Below are 20,119 nucleotides of genomic sequence, written 5' to 3' on the forward strand. Positions count from 1 at the left end.
TCGGGAAAGTGCGTGATATTTGCACGTATTCCCAACACGCATAGATGTGAACCTAGCCTAATTTTTCAAAAATAGGTTTTGGTTTTAGAGATATTTTAATTGTACATTTCAAGTTCCTAGAAGAGTTGGGCTCCAATTAAAAAAATAAATAAATACATGTGACAGCGCTACCCACGGGAACTAGTCAGATCGCAACTGTCACTTTTTATCGCAGAATAAAAATTCAAAGAAAAAACGTGATTGATTGCTGCCAGCAATGTCTCCTTTGTGCATAAATCAGCATCCGTGTAATCGCATTTCTCTGAGCACTCTGAATATTAAAGTCGTAGTTAAAATAAAAGACTCACCTTGTTCCTTAGTTTGAGGTCTAGTCGATGCCAGCTGTTGTCGGTCACGTTCACACTCTCTGGTAACTGGAGTTGTAACTGGGTGCTGCCAGCTTGTCTGATTGTGAGCCTTAGAATGCCCTGTGTGATATCTACAGAGGGGAAAAAATGGGGGAGATTTACTTAAAACTGGAGAGGCAAAATCTGGTGCAGTTCTGCACAGAAACCAATCAGCTTCCAGGTTTTATTGTCAAAGCTTAACCACTTGCCGACCATGCTACAGCCGAACGATGGCTACAATGTGGTCATCCAATTTTGGGAGGCCATCTACCTACCTGTTATAGACTAGCAAAGCAGCTTCAATATTTTCTAAGGAATATGTTATTATTTTTCAAATGTACATTTAGATAAAACTTTTATAAATACCTTAATCTGTCTCTTTTATCCCTTGCACAGCAGCACTCTGAGTGGAAGGGGAAAGGAGCAACAATAGGGTCCAAATGGGGCTCCATTTCTATGCGCCATGCTGTCAGTCTAAGCCCCTGTACACACGGTCGGAGATTTTGACAACCAAATCCGTCGAATTTTGTCCGTCGCATCTTGTCCGAAACTGTTGCATACACACGGTTGGACTAAGTTGTCGAAAAATCAGATCATTCAGAACGTGATGATGTAATTTCGTTACGATGGGACTACGTTCAGGCTAGTAGCCAATAGCTTTGATGTAGGAATTTGATCTGAGCATGCGTGGCACTTGGTCCGATCAAAATTCTCTACACATGATCGGAGTATGTCCGATCGAACCAGTTGGTCGGGAAATATTTCCAACATGTTGGAAAATTGGATCCGATGGATATTCCGACGGAAACAGTCCGATGCATACCACACACAGTCGGATTATCCGACGACACGGTCCGATAGGACACATTCCGACGGATTCTCCGACCGTGTGTACAAGGCTTAACTCAGTTTCCTTGCTGTCATAGTAATGCCCCTTTAAGCCGCTCAGCTGAACATCACAAACTGGCCACAGCTCGTTTCTCCCTACCTGCCCTGGACATAAAGAGCGGCTTCAGTACCTTCTGCAGAACGTGTTACATTTAGACAGGAACTCAACCACGACCTCCCAAAACCCCTCCCTCTACACACACCATCCAAATCACATCAAATAGTGGGTTGTGGTCAGTCAAATTTTACTAATGCCGCGTACACACGATCGGAATTCTCCTCGGAAAAAGCTCTGATTGTTTTCCCGACGGAATTCCGACGGAATTCGGCTCAAGCTATCTTGCCTACACACGGTCACATTAAATTCCGATCATTTATAACGCGGTGACGTACAACACGTACGACGTGACTAGAAAACGGAAGTTCAATAGCCAGTAGCCAATAGCTTCCATCTCGTAGTTGAATCTGAGCACGTGTGATTTTTTGGAGTGTCGGAATTGCATACACACGATCAGAATTACCGATAGGAAGTTTTTCCGTTGGGAAAATTGAGAACATGCTATCAATTTTTGGCTGGCGGAAATTCGGACAGCTAAATTCTGATGGAGCATACACACGGTCGCATTTTCCGATGAAAAGCTCTCATTGGTCTTTTACTGGCCGGAATTCCGATCGTGTGTACGTGGCATAACAGTAGGAGGGTCTTAAAGGGGCATTAAATACAAGGATTGCATTACATACAGAGTGCAGAGTTCAGGGGTGTTACACACAGAGTGCAGAGCTGTCACTTGTAAACACAGAAACCGGACTTCTGTATTTACAAGTGATTGTGGTGAGCAGACACCAAAGGGTCTGAGCCAGAGGTGGTGGAACCGAGTTCCACCTGAAAAAAAAGCCCTGCATTTCGATAAAACTATTATAGATACTTTAATCTGTCTCTTTAATCTTTATGCAGCACTCAGGCTGGCAAAGGGGAGGAGCAACACTAGTGGCCACATGGGGCTCCATTCCTATGCTCCATGCTGTCAGTCTAATTATGTGCACAAGCTTACAGGATAGATAGCACAGCAATGACTTAATCAGTGTACGGCTGCTGCCTTCCAATGAAAGGCTGGAGCGGGTCCTGGATCAGGACCTGCCCTAAATGTATCATAGTCTGCAAGGAGGTCTGTGAATGTCATTGTAAATCTTGTGATTATAAATCAGGTGAAACAATTCCCATAAATGTATTTTAACTTAATGTTTTGCGGCTTCACTAGTGTTCAGGTTTAAATGCATTTTGGAGCAGCATTCACAAGTTTTAGAACCGCATTTCAATTTTATTCCATATTAAAACAATTCAGATGCACTTACCAAGAGACAAGGAATCCTCTGCGTCCTGGTTGGACACAGGTCCGTGGTACAATAACGTCCCATCCGATTGGTCACTGATGAACTCCAGAGACAGACGGACCTCAGAGCAAAATTTGATTGGCGGGAACCAAGTGTATCCATTGCCATGGAAACTGTGGAGGGTCAGCTGACATAGTGGTCCACGGAACTGCGGCAGGCACTGGCACCTAAGGCCAAGCCCAAAAAAAAGTACTTGTTAGGCTTGGTGACTTTACACCCGGTAACAATATTTCAGAAATATAAGATATGAGCAATGAGAAACAGCACCCTTAAATACTAGTGTCAATGAACAATGAAATTCAGTTTATCCAAGAATGGTCTTCTAAATGTAGTCTTAATGTGTTGGAATCATAATGGTGAAAAAAGTTGACTTTTCCAGAAAACAGTTAAAGTTAGAAGAACCCACCACCTGTGATGTACGCCACTAAAGTTCAACAAGTCTTATGTTCCTACTGTGCCCTTTCATTCACATTCAGAACAACACACTCACCAGATATGAGGGACTTTAAATAATAAAGATCTTAAAAATTCTCCATATATTTACCCCAAGGCTTCCACCTCCTTATAACTCCAATCATCATATGACTCATCAATAGTCAAAACACAGAAGTACATGAGAAAGCAAGTAATGCCGCGTACACAAGACCGGACTTTTTCGACAGCAAAGGTCCAATGGAACAAATCCGTCAGACAATTCGATCGTGTGTGGGCTTCATTGGACCTTTGCTGTCCAAAAAATCAGATGGACTTTAGAAATAGAGTATGTTTCAAATTTTTCCGACGGACTCGAGTCCGGTCAAAAACTCAGTTCGTCTGTATGCTACTCCGACGGAAAAACAACGACACAAGGGCAGCTATTGGCTACTGGCTACTAACTTCCTTATTCTAGTCTGGTCATACGTCATCACGTTCAAATCAGTCGGACTTTGGTGTGAACGTGTGTAGACAAGTCTGTTTCGTCAGAACTCTGTCGGAACTCTGTCCAAAGTCCATCAAAAAGTCCTACAGAGTTCAGTTCATCGAAAGTATGGTCGTGTTTTCGTGGCATAATAGTGTATTTAAGTCCCTTTAAGCCGCACAGCTGTGCATTGCAACCTGGCCACAGCTCATTTCTCCCTCATTTGCCCCGTCCTTAGCGGATCATCAGATTGCAGGGAGGAAACAGGGATGCTAATTGGCTACAACCAGTTTGGAACTTGTTCCCACCCTTAGAAACAGGCAGGAGAAATTATAATGACTGTCCACCACCAAGGCTGGGCTGTTAGCCCTCCCCACTGGAGTCACATGCAGGGACTACTAGGAAATGTAGTTCCCTGAATGGTACAGTCCTGGACCTGAATGGACAGTGTTGACTTCTTCTCCCAGCTTGCTTGGGAGGAGAGAGGAGCCTGGCCCACCTAAGCTTTTGATCAGAGAAAGAAAGGAGCCTCAGCCTGCAGGAAAATACAATGGCAGAGCAATGAAGGGCAGAACCACATACAGACAGCTTGAGTCCCCCGAAAGGACTGAGAACTCAGGAGAGGGAGAAGGGCTTGGATCCAACAATGCTGGCTAGAGAGGGAAGTTGCTGTGTGCATGGCTTGCCCTCTCGCTTGGCCTTCACTGAACTGCCAGAGAACAGTGGATTGTGGTGGGAGGCATCTTAGCCACCAAGGTTTGGTGATTTGATTCCCCTATTTGCACACACTGTCATGGCACACATGAGCTTATCTTCATTACGTGACCAGACCAGACTTGTAGAATAAACAAACCTATTTACTGAGTGTAGTTCACTAGGTTGTCACAAACATATGACATTGCTCTGCATAGTAGATAACATTTACACAGTCAATTCCATTACATTGGACTATTCAACTATGAATCTGCTAGCTGAACATAAAGCACTCACAGATGAAGCAATTGTTTAGGCCAGTGGTCTCCAAACTGCGGCCTGGAGGCCGGATGTGACCCTTTGCTTGCCTATATCTGGCCTTTGGCACACTATCCCTCCCACTGGTACAAGACACTATTTTTCCAACTGACATCAACTATGGGACACTATTCTTCCCAATGACACCAACAATGGAGCACTATTCCTTCCCCTAATACCAAATTTGGTGATGTTTGCTCCCACTGATGCTAGGAAAATTTCCACTCCCACTGGCCACAGTTTGCCCCCCCCCCCCCTAAAGTCTGAAGGACAATAGACCGGTGTTCTGCTAAAAACTGTCCCCCCATCGGATATTGTCCAGACCGTATGAAGGACAAGGAGGCTCCGAAAGTCTCGTTAGATGAAAGGCGCCTGCGCACTGAGTCCAGGTTGAAGCCCCACCATCCACGCTCGCTTAGCTCGCCAATTTTTTATTCTAACTCTATGTCCACTTGGATGGTGGGGCTTGAAGCAGGCGCCACTGATCTTTGGAGACTTTCATCGTCTCCTTGTCTTCCATACTGTGCAAGCGCAGTACAGGGCAGACACTATCCGACGGGGGACAGTATTCGACTATACACCGGCCCTTTGTTTAGACAATCTGGAGACCCCTGGTTTAGGCAATTCAGTGGTGAGGCCGTACAATGGTAAGGCTGTACAATGATGAGGCTGCACAATGGTGAGGCTGCACAATGATGCTCATACCTTTAGCACTTCCCACCTCCAGGTTCCATTACAGGTGGACTGATATAACGAGCTCATCGTAGGTTGTGTGGGCTCCCCTGCTCCCACATAGGACCAAAGACCCTAAACCATTGGGAACTACCCTCACAACAGAAAGTGACCTTGCCTCCGGCCAATGCACCATTGCATGCAATTAACCTCATAGTTATAACTCACACATAAATGAAGTGCTTACAGTAAAATTACACACAAACACAAAGCCTACATTAACACCTTCCAACAAACTATGTAAGTATGTAATAAGTTTTTTTTTTCATTTTTGGCTTGCTCTGTAATCAGTAGCAATGATTGTTTGCCTTGGTCTGCTTGTGGTTTATGCCGCGTACAGACAATCGGAATTCTCGTCGGAAAAAGCTCTGATGGTTTTCCTGTCGGAATTCCGCTCAAACTGTCCTGCCTACACACAGTCACACCAAATTCCGATCGTTTAGAACACAGTGACGTACAACACGTACGATGGGACTAGAAAAAGGGAGTTCAATAGCCAGTAGCAAATAGCTTCCGCCACATAGTTGAATCTGAGCATGCGTGATTTTTGTCATGTCAGAATTGCATACACACAATCGTAATTTCCGATAGAAAGTTTTTCCATCGGGAAAATTGAGAACATGCTATCAATTTTTGGCTGGCGGAAATTCGGACAGCTAAATTCCGATGGAGCGTACACACGGTTGCGTTTTCCGATGAAAAGCTCTCATCTGTCTTTTTCTGGCCGGAATTCCGATCGTGTGTACGCGGCATAAGTGTTTGATTGTTTCCCCCTGCCTCTGGGCAGAAGCTTCCAGAGCTTAGGGAGGGAAATTCAAATGACTGGCCTGAATATTTACTATGCCCTGGCCAATGCCTGGGGAGAGACCAGACGGTTGTCTAGGAGGTTAGTAATTAGGCTGGAGCCCGGAGCAGACTGTCTCCCCCCCTCCGAGGGATGGATCATTGAGCTTCATGGGGCTGCTTGCCCCTCAGTAATGCCTGGACTGGCTGCTGGTCTTCTCCATTAATGAATCAAGCCTGTGGAAGTGCCTGCTCTGGGACTTGTGAGTAGAGAGTTTAGCTGTTTTGCAAGCTACCTCATGGTCCTCAGCTGTTAGAATCTTACTGTTCTTCAAGCTATCTCATGGTCACCATCTATTAGCCTTTACCTGTTCTTCAAACTATCTCATGGTCCCCATCTATGAGACTTTAAATGTTCTGCAACTGCAAGCTATCTCAAGGTCCCCAGCTATGAGCCTTTAACTGTTCTTCAAATTATCTCATGGTCCCCATCTATGAGAGAATTGTTCTGCAAGCTATCCCATTGTCCCCAGCTGCAAGATTATTTCATGGTCCCTAGCTCTGAGAGGTAAACTGTGCTATCTTTACTAAGAGAAGATTGTCCTCTGTCTACTGTTCTTAAAAACTCTAGAGTATCCCATACCCCATACCCGTCTCCTGTTAAAGTTCTACAAGCGAGAAATCTTCAAAAGACAGGCCAGGGATGTTGCAGGACTACAAGTCCCATGAGGCATAGCAAGACCGACAGCCACAAGCATGACGCCCAGAGGCAATGGCATGATGGGACTTGTAATTTTGCAAAAGCTGGAGGTCCGCTAATTGCATATCCCAGCCCTAGACTGTTTAATGGAGCCAGAGTGAATGGATTGTTGCCTGTGTGAACGGTGGCCTATGCACTGTTTGGGGAAGAACCAGTTAAAATCCAGCGGCTCCTATGGAGGGTAGCGCTACATGGACATACCCATTAACTAACGGTAGTCATTCCCAATTTGACCTAATAAACTTAGCGGAGGCCATGGTAGAAAGTACCGTGGTCAGTTCCTGCGAAGTTCATGGGTCTAGCTGACAAAGCCCAAAAGACAGGTGCTTCTTGACAAAATGGTTAAACAGCTGCAATCAGATTTAGACTCGGATTATAGAAATACCATCAGTGCATACATTACACAAACATCTTTTTTTCTGGTAGAACAGCATTTAATGAATACAAATGACTCCTCCATCTGCCGGGGCCGCTCTTCTAATCCCTTCCCTCCACTCTGATTTCTATAAAATATATCGCTAAGCCTTGCCGAGCAGAACAGCGTGCTAAAAAAATGAACAAAGATGTCTGCGAAAAAAATTATTTAAAGTGCTTCTAAGAATATTACGGGTTGACGGCATCAGAGGAAAACTGGGGGCTTAATCCGTCTTGGCTGCGGCAGCAGAGAGAACCGAAATATAGGGGGAGGAAATTACTCAAATTAATAAATTATATTGGCTTGCAGGAAAGGAAAGAAAATCTAAAATATGTAACAGATTTTTAAAGACCTATAACACATTTTCTGTATTTGTCATATGGTAAGGCAGGGCAATGAAATCATCAACTTTGTAAATTGCTTTTACCATTTATTTGGTGGCGTTTTGTTTGGGCAGACCCTAGAATTAATGCACAACTAAACATAGGAGGAAAAATTTTATATCAGTATGTATTGCATGCTTTATAAATACTAGCTACTATATATATATATATATATATATATATATATATATATATATATATTTATATTTATATTTATATATCAGTGTTGAAATAGGATGCATTGTAAAAAATGTCTACAATGTTGGAAGGAATCACTGTTGAATTAGTATGCATAGTTTGTCATGGTTGCTCTAGCCCCAGAAGCTTTGTATTGCCTCCAACACATCACAGAAGACCCCATTATCACTCATAATCCTCAGAATCATAAGCATCACTTTCTGATATTAACCCACCCAAAAGTTATATTTTAGCTACAGGTGAAGCCCAAGGGCTGAGTCAGACCCAGATTCTTATATTCATTTTTCAACAGTGATAACTTCTTGGGTAGATCTGGATGTTCCTACCTACCTGGTAGTTTTTGGATCTGTCCATCTTTTGTACATATCTGTTAGATACACTATATTACAAAAAGTATTGGGACACCTTCCCTTACACCGGGGGTGGGCAACCTCAGCCAGGCATGTACTGGCCATCAGGACTCCCGGGAGTTTCCCGGTGGGCTAATGGCTCAGTGGGCCGGTTTTAGGCTGCCATTTGGCATGTCTGTCCCAGGTCCCGGGCACCTTCATTCCGGAACTACAGTGTCCGATGGGCCCCCAAAAATCTCCGGGACTCCTTATTACCGATGATCATTATTAGTCCCAAGGCCTGGGGTTGGTCGGGAACTCTGGGCTATTGGCTGCCTTTTTGGGCGTGTTTGCAAAATTAAAGTGGGCCGATCTGGATGAAGTCCAGGGCCAATTTTTTGTCCCAGTCCAGCTCTGACCTCAGCCCTCCATCTGTTTTGAAACTCAAAGTCCCATGAGACATTGCAAGACCCTAAAAATCACAGGCATGACTTTTCTGCTGAGTTTTTCCTTCAGGTTTACCAAAACCATGTAGTGCAAGGGCCTGCCTGATTGCATACAAATTGAAACGCCTAACGTTTGACCTCATATTATATGTTTTTGGTAACTCTGAAGGAAAAACTCAGCAGAAAAACTGATGGTGTGTATGGGGCTTTAGAGGCAGAGACATGATGAGATTGGTAGTTTCACCACAGCTGGAGGGCCGAGGTTGCCTACCTCTGCCTTACACGCATATGAACTTTAAAGAGGAAGTAAACCCTGTTGGGTGTTACTTCCTCTTTGTTTCCCTGCAAAGGTAAAGCATAATGGGCTACTATGCATCGCATAGTAGCCCATTGTGTGACACGTACCTGCAGGAGAAGCCCGCTATGTCCCCTTCTTCCTCGCTAGTAGCGAGCGTCCATTCTTCACCCCTCTTCCTTCTGGGGCCGCGAACTCCGGCTCTGTGACTGGCCGTAGTTGCATGACGTTGTGTGACGTCACTCCCACACATGCGTGTGGGAGCCGCCTTTAATGGCATGAACCGAGCTAGAAACAGCACAGCGTGCCCTTTCTGACTCCAGTGCATGCGCAGGAGAAATCGCCGTACAGCGATTTGCAAATATCTCCTAGATCAGTGATGGCGAACCTTGGCACCCCAGATGTTTTGGAACTACATTTCCCATGATGCTCCAGTACACTGCAGAGTGCCCGAGCATCATGGGAAATGTAGTTCCAAAACATCTGGGGTGCCAAGGTTCACCATCACTGTCCTAGATCGTGCAGGTCTGGGAGATATTTCAAGCACCTATAGGTAAGCCTTAATCTAGGCTTACCTGTAGGTTAGAGTGGTTGTAAAGGGTTTACAACCACTTTAAAGGCATCTCAGTCTTAGTCCAAAGGGTTCAATATTGAGTTGGCTAAAGGTTTCAGCTCAGAGGTGTAGTGACCCTGCCCTATGCATTCCTGTCTTTAATATATTTAGAATGTATTACCGCTAGGCTGCAACCAGTCTAAGCTAATAATTACAGTACCCTTTTCTGGGTTCTGTAGGTTTTCCATAGGTCTGGTGCGTGGATTTCTTCAGCTTGATGCTGGAAGGAGGTTCCAGTAATCAGTGTGGAAAGTCTTAATCACTAGGTCATGAATATTTATCTGCTCTGGGGGGTAGATTGATGACCTTGGAACATGACGCTAAATAGATGTGACCATTTTAAGTTCCAATTGGTGTGATCCACATGGAACGTCTTGTTGTTGGGTAGACAGATTCCACACATCGAGGGGTCAAAATGACTCCCCTGAGCTATGCTGACACAATTCTGAATTTCTAAAACCCAGAGGTTTGAAAAGAAGTTTAATACTAGTACAGTAGCTAACGTGTTTTGGGGCCAGATATCACCCCCTTCATCTGGGCTTAGATGAGGAAAGTGGAAAGATAGCACTGGACTTGTAGGGTTACCTTACTGGTATTGATGTCAGTGTAAATGTCGGTGTAAATGTGTAAATATCAGTGTTCCCGGGCAAGAAGCTTCTACAGCTCAGAGGATCTCCACACTCAGAGGATCTCCACTCCCTTGTAGTATAATGCAGCTTAAATTTAAATTGAAGCACCACACCACTGCTAAGAGTACCAGATACAACTTTATTCCATTAAAAGTCAGGGGTAGAGTACAAAAAAGTATTGCTTTTTGGGGGTCCAAGTGCCCCCTTCATCAGGGCATGACTGGCAACAATGTGAACTAACCAGAAGTGAACTGGATCTACAGTTGTTTTTTTGGGGAATTTGGCATGAGTGTTAATAAGAGTACTAGTCTGTTGTTCGTTAATAAAAATGCCATCTAGGCAAGATTCAGCTTCTGAGAAATGGTTACATTGCTTCTTCCATGCTTTATCATTTAGTAATGTTGGGGGGTTTGAAGCGCAAGAAGACCTGTCTTTTCTGAGCTCTGTTCGTAGTAGTGTAAGCAATAGTGAGAAGACCCTGGATTAAAAACATCCCAACGTCCCAAAACGTCCCAGGTCCTGCAAATATAAAAGACATTGCCAGTGGTCTGGCATGTTCAAAAACATAGGTCTAAATGGGTGTAGAAAATATGGGGCAGTCTGGCTGGGACCATGTACCACACGGTCATCGCTTTATAGGCAGATTCGAGTTGGTGATATTATTGGTCCAACATAGGACAGGTCCACCAAATATGAAGGACATCGCCAGTGGTCTGACATCCTCAAAAACGTAGACCTGGATGTCCAGGAAAAATATGGGCTAGTCTGGAAGGGACCATGTACTATCCAGTCATCACTTTATAGGTAGATTCAAGTGTGGCGGTATTAATGGTCCAACATAGGACATGTCCACCAAATATGAAGGACATTGCCAGTGGTCTGGCATCCTCAAAAGCATACGCCTGGATAACCAGGGAAAATATGGGCCAGTCTGGAAGGGACCATGTACCGCCTGGTCATCACTTTATAGGCAGATTCGACTGTGGTGATATTGATGGTCCAACATAGGACAGGTCCATCAAATATGAAGAATATCGCCAGTGATCTGGCATCCTTGAAAGCATAGGCCTGGACAACCAGGGAAAATATGGGCGAGACTGGAAGGGAGCAAATAAAAGTGTTTGGCAACTGCAATGATTGCTGAACATTCAGATTCTGGCATAACCCCTCCATCATGACTAGTTCTCTTTATACCTGCCGATCCTGATGTACCTTACCTGTATCCGCTAGCAGTGTCCACACAGGTGCCCCCATGTAGACAGGGGTTCCACGGTAGAGAGGAACATGAAGGCCGAGCCCGTCCAGACGGTGGACACCTGCACGCTGTGGCCAGGTCGTGGATGACAGACACGAAGGATATGCTGCCCCCATCCACCAGATTCATGAAGTCTCTGACAGCGCTGTGGTCTCGGCACCCCGCATTCCTCAAGCAGATGGTACGTAGGCAGAAGTCTCTGTCCCCTGGGAATACTTCTGTCTGAACAGCTGCCTGGATCTGATGAGAACAAAAGCAAAAAAAGAAAAAAAAAACACAACGTGGTTAGCGTTCACAGAGGATAGCCGAGAGCAATTGCACCCGTCAAAGTGAAGGCATGGATTTTATGTCAGCGGACAAATGGTATTGCCGTGTACGGCTGTATCCTCCGATACATAATTCATGCAACAAGCAGGGCTTTCACATTTATCGAGCCTTTCGCATCTGCCCTGACCGATTCTATCATAATGTCTCGTGTCTGATTTTATCTGTAAGCTTTACATCTAGGGAAAGTGGGTCCATCAGCAAGCATTAGCTCTCCCGGAGTCACCAGCGCATTAAATAGGCTCTGCATACTTCGAAATTAACTTTAAGCCTGAGCAGAGAAGATATGATGGCTACCACAGCTGACCTCTCCTATGCAAGACATTGGGCCCCCCTGGTTGTCATGCTGATCTGATGACCTCAAAATGTTCTTGGTCGATGATGGAAGTCCTGACTTCACTCTTATCTACACTATATGGCTAAAAGCGAACCCTTGAGCTTTATGCCTATATCAGCTTTCTGGACATCCCATTCAAAACCAGGATTGTTTTCCCTTTAGTTTCACCTGGTGATCCTGCCAATAACACACTTCCCATCTTAGGGTGACAACACTGTTCATCTAATTATTCTAAGTCCCTTCCTGGATTCACCTATAACTGGCCTGCATTTGCCTATATTTGATATATATCTATATATATATATAGATATATATATATACAGTGCCTTGCGAAAGTATTCGGCCCCCTTGAACTTTTCAACCTTTTGCCACATTTCAGGCTTCAAACATAAAGATATAAAATTTTTATTTTTTGTGAAGAATCACCAACAAGTGGGACACAATTGTGAAGTGGAACGAAATCTATTGGATTTTTGAAACTTTTTTAACTAATAAAAAAATGAAAAGTGGGGCATGCAAAATGATTCGGCCCCCTTGCGTTAATACTTTGTAGAGCCACCTTTTGCTGCGATTACAGCTGCAAGTCGCTTGGGGTATGTCTCTATCAGTTTTGCACATCGAGAGACTGAAATTCTTGCCCATTCTTCCTTGCAAAACAGCTGGAGCTCAGTGAGGTTGGATGGAGAGCGTTTGTGAACAGCAGTTTTCAGCTCTTTCCACAGATTCTCAATTGGATTTAGGTCTGGACTTTGACTTGGCCATTCTAACACCTGGATACGTTTATTTGTGAACCATTCCTTTGTAGATTTTGCTGTATGTTTGGGATCATTGTCTTGTTGGAAGATAAATCTCCGTCCCAGTTTCAGGTCTTTTGCAGACTCCAACAGGTTTTCATCCAGAATGGTCCTGTATTTGGCTGCATCCATCTTCCCCTCAATTTTAACCATCTTCCCTGTCCCTGCTGAAGAAAAGCAGGCCCAAACCATGATGCTGCCACCACCATGTGTGACAGTGGGGATGGTGTGTTGAGGGTGATGAGCTGTGTTTCTTTTACGCCAAACATATCGTTTTGCATTGTGGGCAAAAAGTTTGATTTTGGTTTCATCTGACCAGAGCACCTTCTTCCACATGTTTGGTGTGTCTCCCAGGTGGCTTGTGGCAAACTTTAGACGAGACTTTTTATGGATATCTTTGAGAAATGGCTTTCTTCTTGCAACTCTTCCAAAAAAGCCAGATTTGTGCAGTGTACAACTGATTGTTGTCCTATGGACAGACTCTCCCACCTCAGCTGTGGTTCTCTGCAGTTCATCCAGAGTGATCATGGGCCTCTTGGCTGCATCTCTGATCAGTCTTCTCCTTGTCTGAACTGAAAGTTTAGAGGGACGGCCAGGTCTTGGTAGATTTGCAGTGGTCTGATACTCCTTCCATTTCAAAATGATCGCTTGCACAGTGCTCCTTGGGAGGTTTAAAGCTTGGGAAATCTTTTTGTATCCAAATCCATCTTTAAACTTCTCCACAACAGTATTACGGACCTGCCTGGTGTGTTCCTTGGTCTTCATGATGCTCTCTGCACTTTCAACAGAACCCTGAGACTATCACAGAGCAGGTGCATTTATACAGAGACTTGATTACACACAGGTGGATTCTATTTATCACCATCAGTCATTTAGGACAACATTGGATCATTCAGAGATCCTCGCTGAACTTCTGGAGTGAGTTTGCTGCACTGAAAGTAAAGGGGCCGAATAATTTTGCACGCACCACTTTTCAGTTTTTAATTTGCTAATAAAGTTTAAATTATCCAATAGATTTCGTTCCACTTCACAATTGTGTCCCACTTGTTGGTGATTCTTCACAAAAAATTTAAATTTTATATCTTTATGTTTGAAGCCTGAAATGTGGCAAAAGGTTGAAAAGTTCAAGGGGGCCGAATACTTTCGCAAGGCACTGTATACTTTATAAATCAACCAAGTGGCCATTGGTGCATGGGCATGCGCACCCCCCGGTTCTTGTCTTTTTAGTATAATTGCTTGCCAGCTTAAGAGAATTTTGTACATTATAGTAGGCAATTTGTTTAGTAGTAATTAAAAAAAAAAAAAAACCTTTAGCCTTTACAACCACTTTAGAGGTGAAAAACAATTGTCATGGCCATATGGGAGGCACATATTTTTTTTTCTATTGCACTTAACAAATGGAATTGCAATTTAAAATGGTTGTCCGCCTTCGGTTGACTTTGATCCATTGGCTCCTACATACCCTTGTGCCACGAGATGCATAAAACATAACTATTAATAATTAATAGAACATAACTCTTATACTATACTATTGAAAGCGCGTTATTACTATACAATAAAAGTTATATTTTATTAAAGCCGGGCTCCAGGTAGATATAAAGGAAACCCTAATTAATGCAGTTATATATTCATTAAAAATTAATTACAAATATTTCTAAAAGCAGCTAGGGCAGACATTTTGGATAACCTTTATTGTCCAAGTTATTAAAGATGCAAGCTTTTGATATTCCTTTGGCACACTCCTACCCCCATTGCACAATCAGAGAGTTCATTTTTATGGTCCTCCCTCCTACATGAGAATGATGTACCCTCCCTCCCGAAGCCACCTGGACTACTGAGATCAGGCATCCCAGGAGGCTTCGGGGTGATCCCCGGTACTCAGTGCAAGTACTGGGAAATATCCACCATACTGCACATGTAACACGGTGCGTCACCGAGGAGGGGCTGGCTGCAAGACCCAGAAAGAGGCAGCTGGCCCCCGCTGACATAAGAAAAGTAGATGGCAGCATGCAGCAAAGGAACTGCGGATTAAATTGGACATTGCTGGATTCGCTGGTGGTGTATGTTTTTTTGAAGACAACCCAGTGGACAAGGTATTTTCACTACCATAAGCATGAACAGGTTTTTTTTTTTTTTTTAGCAGGAATGTAGGGAAACGCAGTTCCGGCACCTCCATGTATCTAATGGCAAGGGGTGCTGAAGTGTGCTGGAGGGTCCATTGGTGCTGGCTGTTGGAGGATCTTTTGGGGGGGGGGGGTGTATTTGTTGATGGAAGGGTCTATTATCAATTGTTGCTGTGAGGGATCTACTGTTGAAGGAGGGGTCGATTAGTTCTGGCTGCTGGAGGGCCTATTAATGCTGGCTGTTGGTAGATCTATTGTTGCTGATGCTGGTCTATTGTTCCTGGGGTGGATCTGTTGTTAGTAGGGGGTATTTTGTTGTTTGTGGGGGGGGGGGGGGCTATTGTTGCTGTAAGGTTCTATTAATGCTTGGGGGGGGCGATTGTTGCTGGCTGCAGGGGATCTATTTTACTGCTTTTTATATTTTCCCTAAAAAAATCCATACAAAATACATAGCACCACAAAATGATACCTGGTTCTGTTTTCTCTAGAAGGAGCAGTACTGGGAGGTGGGTAGGGGGATGGAACCAAGGGATGGTGCTCGGAGGTGGTTAGGTGGCAAAGACAAGTAGTGACTTCACTTGGAAGAGGGTAGTTCCTGCACCTATTCTCTGAGAAAAAAAAGTCTGAAAATGAGTGTATCTCTTCTTTGGGTTGGCGTGAAAAAGTCTCCTTCCTCTTCTCCACAGGCACAACCATAAAGACAATATTATGGATGTTAATTGATTGAATGGAATAGAGGTCAGGTCATGGTTTCATGATCAACCTAAAGTCTATATGATAGACTATATACTAGTCTATATGATATAAAACAATAGTTTAGGTGTCATCCTGTGGACAGTACCGCAATAAAGTCTTTATGTCGATGTCCCAACAGACCAGCAGATCACCCCTTGTGAGTCAGAACATACTACATCAACCTCTCAAAGCCACAAAAGACCCACCTTTTCCTTGTGTTTGATGACCACGTTTTGCAACTTGTCTGCTTTATGGTAAGAAGAAGAGTCCCGAACAGCCATCCTGAGCTCCGTCACTCTCCCCTCACTGTACAGGCCAAAGAACTGGACGTTATCCAGATGAGACGGCACTACCTCTGCCAGAACCCTCCGCAGGCGGTCCTCTTTACTCACTCCATGCTCATCCTTTGTGATAAACTCCTCTGCAGTAATATCTAGGAGGGAAAAACAGAATGTCTATCATGAGATGATGGGTTGGAAGGGTCTCAAAAGCATCCAGCCAGATTAAGTTTGTCATTTTTGGGAAGACTGATTTCTTTTGTTCTATGTTTTAATAGATGAGCTGGAGGCAGTATAGCAAGACAGCAGATAGTAAAGGAGAAGTTTTCATGGTAGAGAAAGACAAGCTCCATGTCTACCAAACTTTGTGACAATCAAAGGCATAGCTTGAAGCTTGGCCTCCAATGCAAAAACTGACCTGGGCCCCCCTTCTCTACTACCGCCCGCCACCTCCTCGACCATGCACCGTGGCCAGTAAATGACATTTACCAGCCTATTTCCCACTCTCCATTCTGAAACAATCCTCCGCAGCAGCGAGCAGGAGAGGAGAGGGGGGAGCCAACAGTGCTGTGGGGCTGGGGGAACCAGGGGAGTACACAGGAGGTCCAGGCAGCAGAAGGAAGTGGAACCTAGACAGGAGAAGAGGTGGAGGTGGCAATTACTGGAACTGATCCCCTGTATTTTTCTCCTGCAGCTGCTGGAAGCTGATGGGAGGAAGAGAAGGAGAAGCAGGCTTTCAGAGGTCGGTCGGAGAATCCGTTGGAATGTGTCCTATCGGACCGCGTCGTCGGATAATCCGACTGTGTGTGGTATGCATTGGACTGATTCCGTCAGAATATCCGTCGGACCCAATTTTCCAACATGTTGGAAATATTTCCCGACCAACTGGGCCGATCGGACATACTCCGATCATGTGTAGAGAATTTTGATCGGACCAAGTGCCACGCATGCTCAGATCAAATTCCTACATCAAAGCTATTGGCTACTAGCCTGAATGCAGTCCCATCGTAACGAAATTACGTCATCACGCTCTGAAAGATCGGATTTTTCACCAACTTTGTCCGACCGTGTGTATGCAACAGTTTCGGACAAGATCCGACGGACAAAATCCGACGGGCAAAATCCGACGGATTTGGTTGTGGAAATCTCCGACCGTGTGTACAGGGGCTTACATGGTCATGGCAATAAATCGTGTGGAGTAATCAGAGGTAGGACAAGTAGTAACTGCAACCAAATGTATAGCTCTATGTTGCCTATCTGTGCTTCCGGAATGATGGTCTCTTACTGTTGTGGGACATTTGTGTGTATGGTAGGTGTGACAGTGTTCATAGGGGCCTGGAGAAGTTAAGCCACAACCTTGGATATGACTGTTTCCTCACCCTGAACCTATGCAATGATTTATGTGGGTCAGGAAAATCAATGAAACGTGATTTGTACCGTGGTACCACAAAAACAAGGACTCCAGCCGGGAGAGGGGGGGGGGGTGTCAACAGTCTCTGTCATTTTCATTCTACTTCTTCTCCAGGGAGACTTTCCCACAATCTCTGTCTTAGATATGCAATAAGAAGCAAGTGAGATGCTACCCAAAGTGGAAGGAATTCCCACCTTTGACATCTGTATCAGAAACAGGGGCCCATATTTTAAGATATCACATGCATTGGAGGTACCTGTAAAACATTTGGGATTTCCCATCACTTTGGATCCTAGTGGCAATGGACATTAAGAAAAACAGGGAGGGTAAAATAGGCAATAAAAACCTGACAGAGTTTCTAACCTTCCCCCACTCCATCCAAAACTAAAAAAGAAGTTTTGATTGGTGTTCTACTTCAACTGGGTACGAAGGAGGCTACGTTGAGGTGGAGAAGTGGTAGAGGCCACATTGCAGTTATGACATACTTGTTAATATCAGGGAAGCGGAGTTGAAGATGGCGTCACTTTTGATCTCCTTCACGTGAATTCTCACGGTGGCCGTGACATCCGGCCAAACTCCATCGGACACCTTTACTTCCAGGTTATACGTTCCTTGGCCAGCATTCTCCAACATAGTCAGTGTCCCAGTGCTTGGGTCCAGGAGGAAGTGCCTAGATAAATAAGGACACATCAAAGGAATGTACAAAGATGTAAGAACAATAGTCTTATTTTAAATTATATCTACAGATGAAACCTTTTTAGTTTGGGATAGACTAGGGAAGGGTTAGATCTTCTGTAGACTTTTATGGCTGTCTCTGTCCCCACTGGGGAGATACAACCTATTTGTCCAAATCTTTACAGTTGACAGTACAGGAATAGAGAGGAAATCTACCAAAGGGGAAACTTTTTCTGATGACAACCACCTCCTCACTATGGAGAGATTTCCCTTCACTTCTTGTTGCATCGCCAAGATAGAAAGTGGAGTAGTGCCTACTCAAGGAGACACAGTGAAAAACTACTGACAGGGGTTCTTCTCCTTCTATACTCAATACATAAAAAAAAACTTTGGGCTCTATATATTCTTTAAAGAGATGCTAATCTCTGACTGTTGGTCAAAGGTTGACTACCATTTCTTGTCAGCCATTTTGGTTTAGTGTAGCTGAGACGTGGTACAGGACATCTCCTGTTTGACCATCTATTGAATCTATCTAGTAACAATGGATGAACATGGAACAAATGATCTGTGCAAATCTTGAATTTGTCTGTGAAACCCAAGGTTGGCGGCACTCGCTCCATTTTCTGAGCCTCTCAATTGGCCATTTAGAGTAGAGCTGAGCTCTGCCCAAAAAAAAAAAAAAATGAAGGGCAAAGGACTAGTCACCAGTATTGCATGTGGTCCCCCTCCATCTGATATTTTCCCCATTACGACTAGCTATACTCTTGATATGCACTGTTCCTCTGTATGGAGGTAGCAATCTTGGTAGAGCCAGTGTTTTGCTTCCTCATGTCAGAACCTCCGGCAAGGAGAGCAGTGAGCAGGACTGTAGTAACAACTAGAGTGCCTAGGCAACCTCACATACCAGGAAGGCCATTTTCCCAGAGGAATTCAAGGGTAAATCTTTCAGCTCCTAAGCATGAGAATAGCTAGCTAGGAAATTGTTTTCTGGACATGTACGTAAGGAGCCCCTGGTGGCTCCTTAAAAAATGGACCTAAATACACATTTTCATGCATTTTTCAGACACTCCCATTAAAGCCTAGGTGGCCAAAGACTTGCAACTTTGCCCCAAAGAAGCTTGTGTACTTCTTTGAGCTGCACGTGACACTATGCTTGGGTGTGAATAGGCCCATTGAGAATAATGGGATTCTTTATCTTGAGCATTGTACCACCAGCCCCTAAAAAATATCTGAAGGGTAGTAAACTGGCCATTTGTTTAGAAAGTTTGGAGACCCCTGGTCTAGATGGCTCCTGTTGATGGCCTGTTTTCTCCTATGTGAAGTGACGTCAATATATCTCAGAGTACGGCATGGTTGTGTCCCTTGACTGAAACTTTTAGCCCTTAACGGTCTATCTCTTTCCTGTTTCAGACAGCCAGAGTTTTGCTTCAGAGGGCTCCTGAGCAACTGCATTGTTGAGACTGCGTTCAGTCTAATCCGCTTTTCATTATCTCGGCTACAAATATGAAACCTCCATAAAAGTCAAAACCTAATTAATCTTTAGTGACTCCTTCCCAGCCGCTTGGTGAATTATATAGCATTGTTTCAAACGCTGACATGTCCCCAAAAGCCAATCAGGGTGACGACGACGTGTAATGAAATAGTCTCATCGCCTAACTTGTCAGCGAACGTTGAGTTACAGCGCGGAGCTTACAGAGGCATTTCCGAGACTGTCGTGAAGGTTTTATTGTCCCAATCATCTTCATCTGGAGCGAAGACCTTGCCAACCTCGACCGGGGAACGGGCCGCTGTACACAGGAGACAAGAAATACACAACCTGGTTATTTTCAATCATCTCTGCCGGCAGACAGCCTGGAATAATTACCGCCATAAATACCAGCTCCTGGGCTTTGGAGAGCCTCCTAAATCAAGGCTGTGAGGCTGACGGCCCAGGAGCCCGGGTGTGGCCCTCTGATGTGACTCTGTGGCCGAGAGCATCCCTGTGTATTTCATAGTTCTGCTTTCAAGCCAGCCTGCCGTCAAACATTCC

At 44.4% G+C, this 20,119-nt stretch overlaps 1 protein-coding gene across 1 annotated transcript in view; it reads right to left on the reverse strand.

The window, feature by feature from the left end:
- LOC143927518 (neural-cadherin-like) overlaps positions 1-20,119 on the reverse strand; it is a 55,795-nt gene that overhangs the window by 20,426 nt on the left and 15,250 nt on the right. Inside the window, exons 3-8 of the mRNA XM_077451625.1 lie at positions 19,784-19,877; positions 17,901-18,085; positions 15,933-16,159; positions 11,376-11,653; positions 2,628-2,833; positions 348-478 (exon numbers count right to left, since the gene is read on the reverse strand). Of these exons, the coding sequence (XP_077307751.1) occupies positions 348-478; positions 2,628-2,833; positions 11,376-11,653; positions 15,933-16,159; positions 17,901-18,085; positions 19,784-19,877 (1,121 nt within the window). The remainder of the gene's footprint in view (positions 1-347; positions 479-2,627; positions 2,834-11,375; positions 11,654-15,932; positions 16,160-17,900; positions 18,086-19,783; positions 19,878-20,119) is intronic.

This window comes from Lithobates pipiens, unplaced genomic scaffold (genome assembly GCF_037356315.1).
Source record: "Lithobates pipiens isolate NorthernLeopardFrog02 unplaced genomic scaffold, aLitPip1_a1.2 Scaffold_10, whole genome shotgun sequence".
NCBI lineage: Eukaryota > Metazoa > Chordata > Amphibia > Anura > Ranidae > Lithobates > Lithobates pipiens.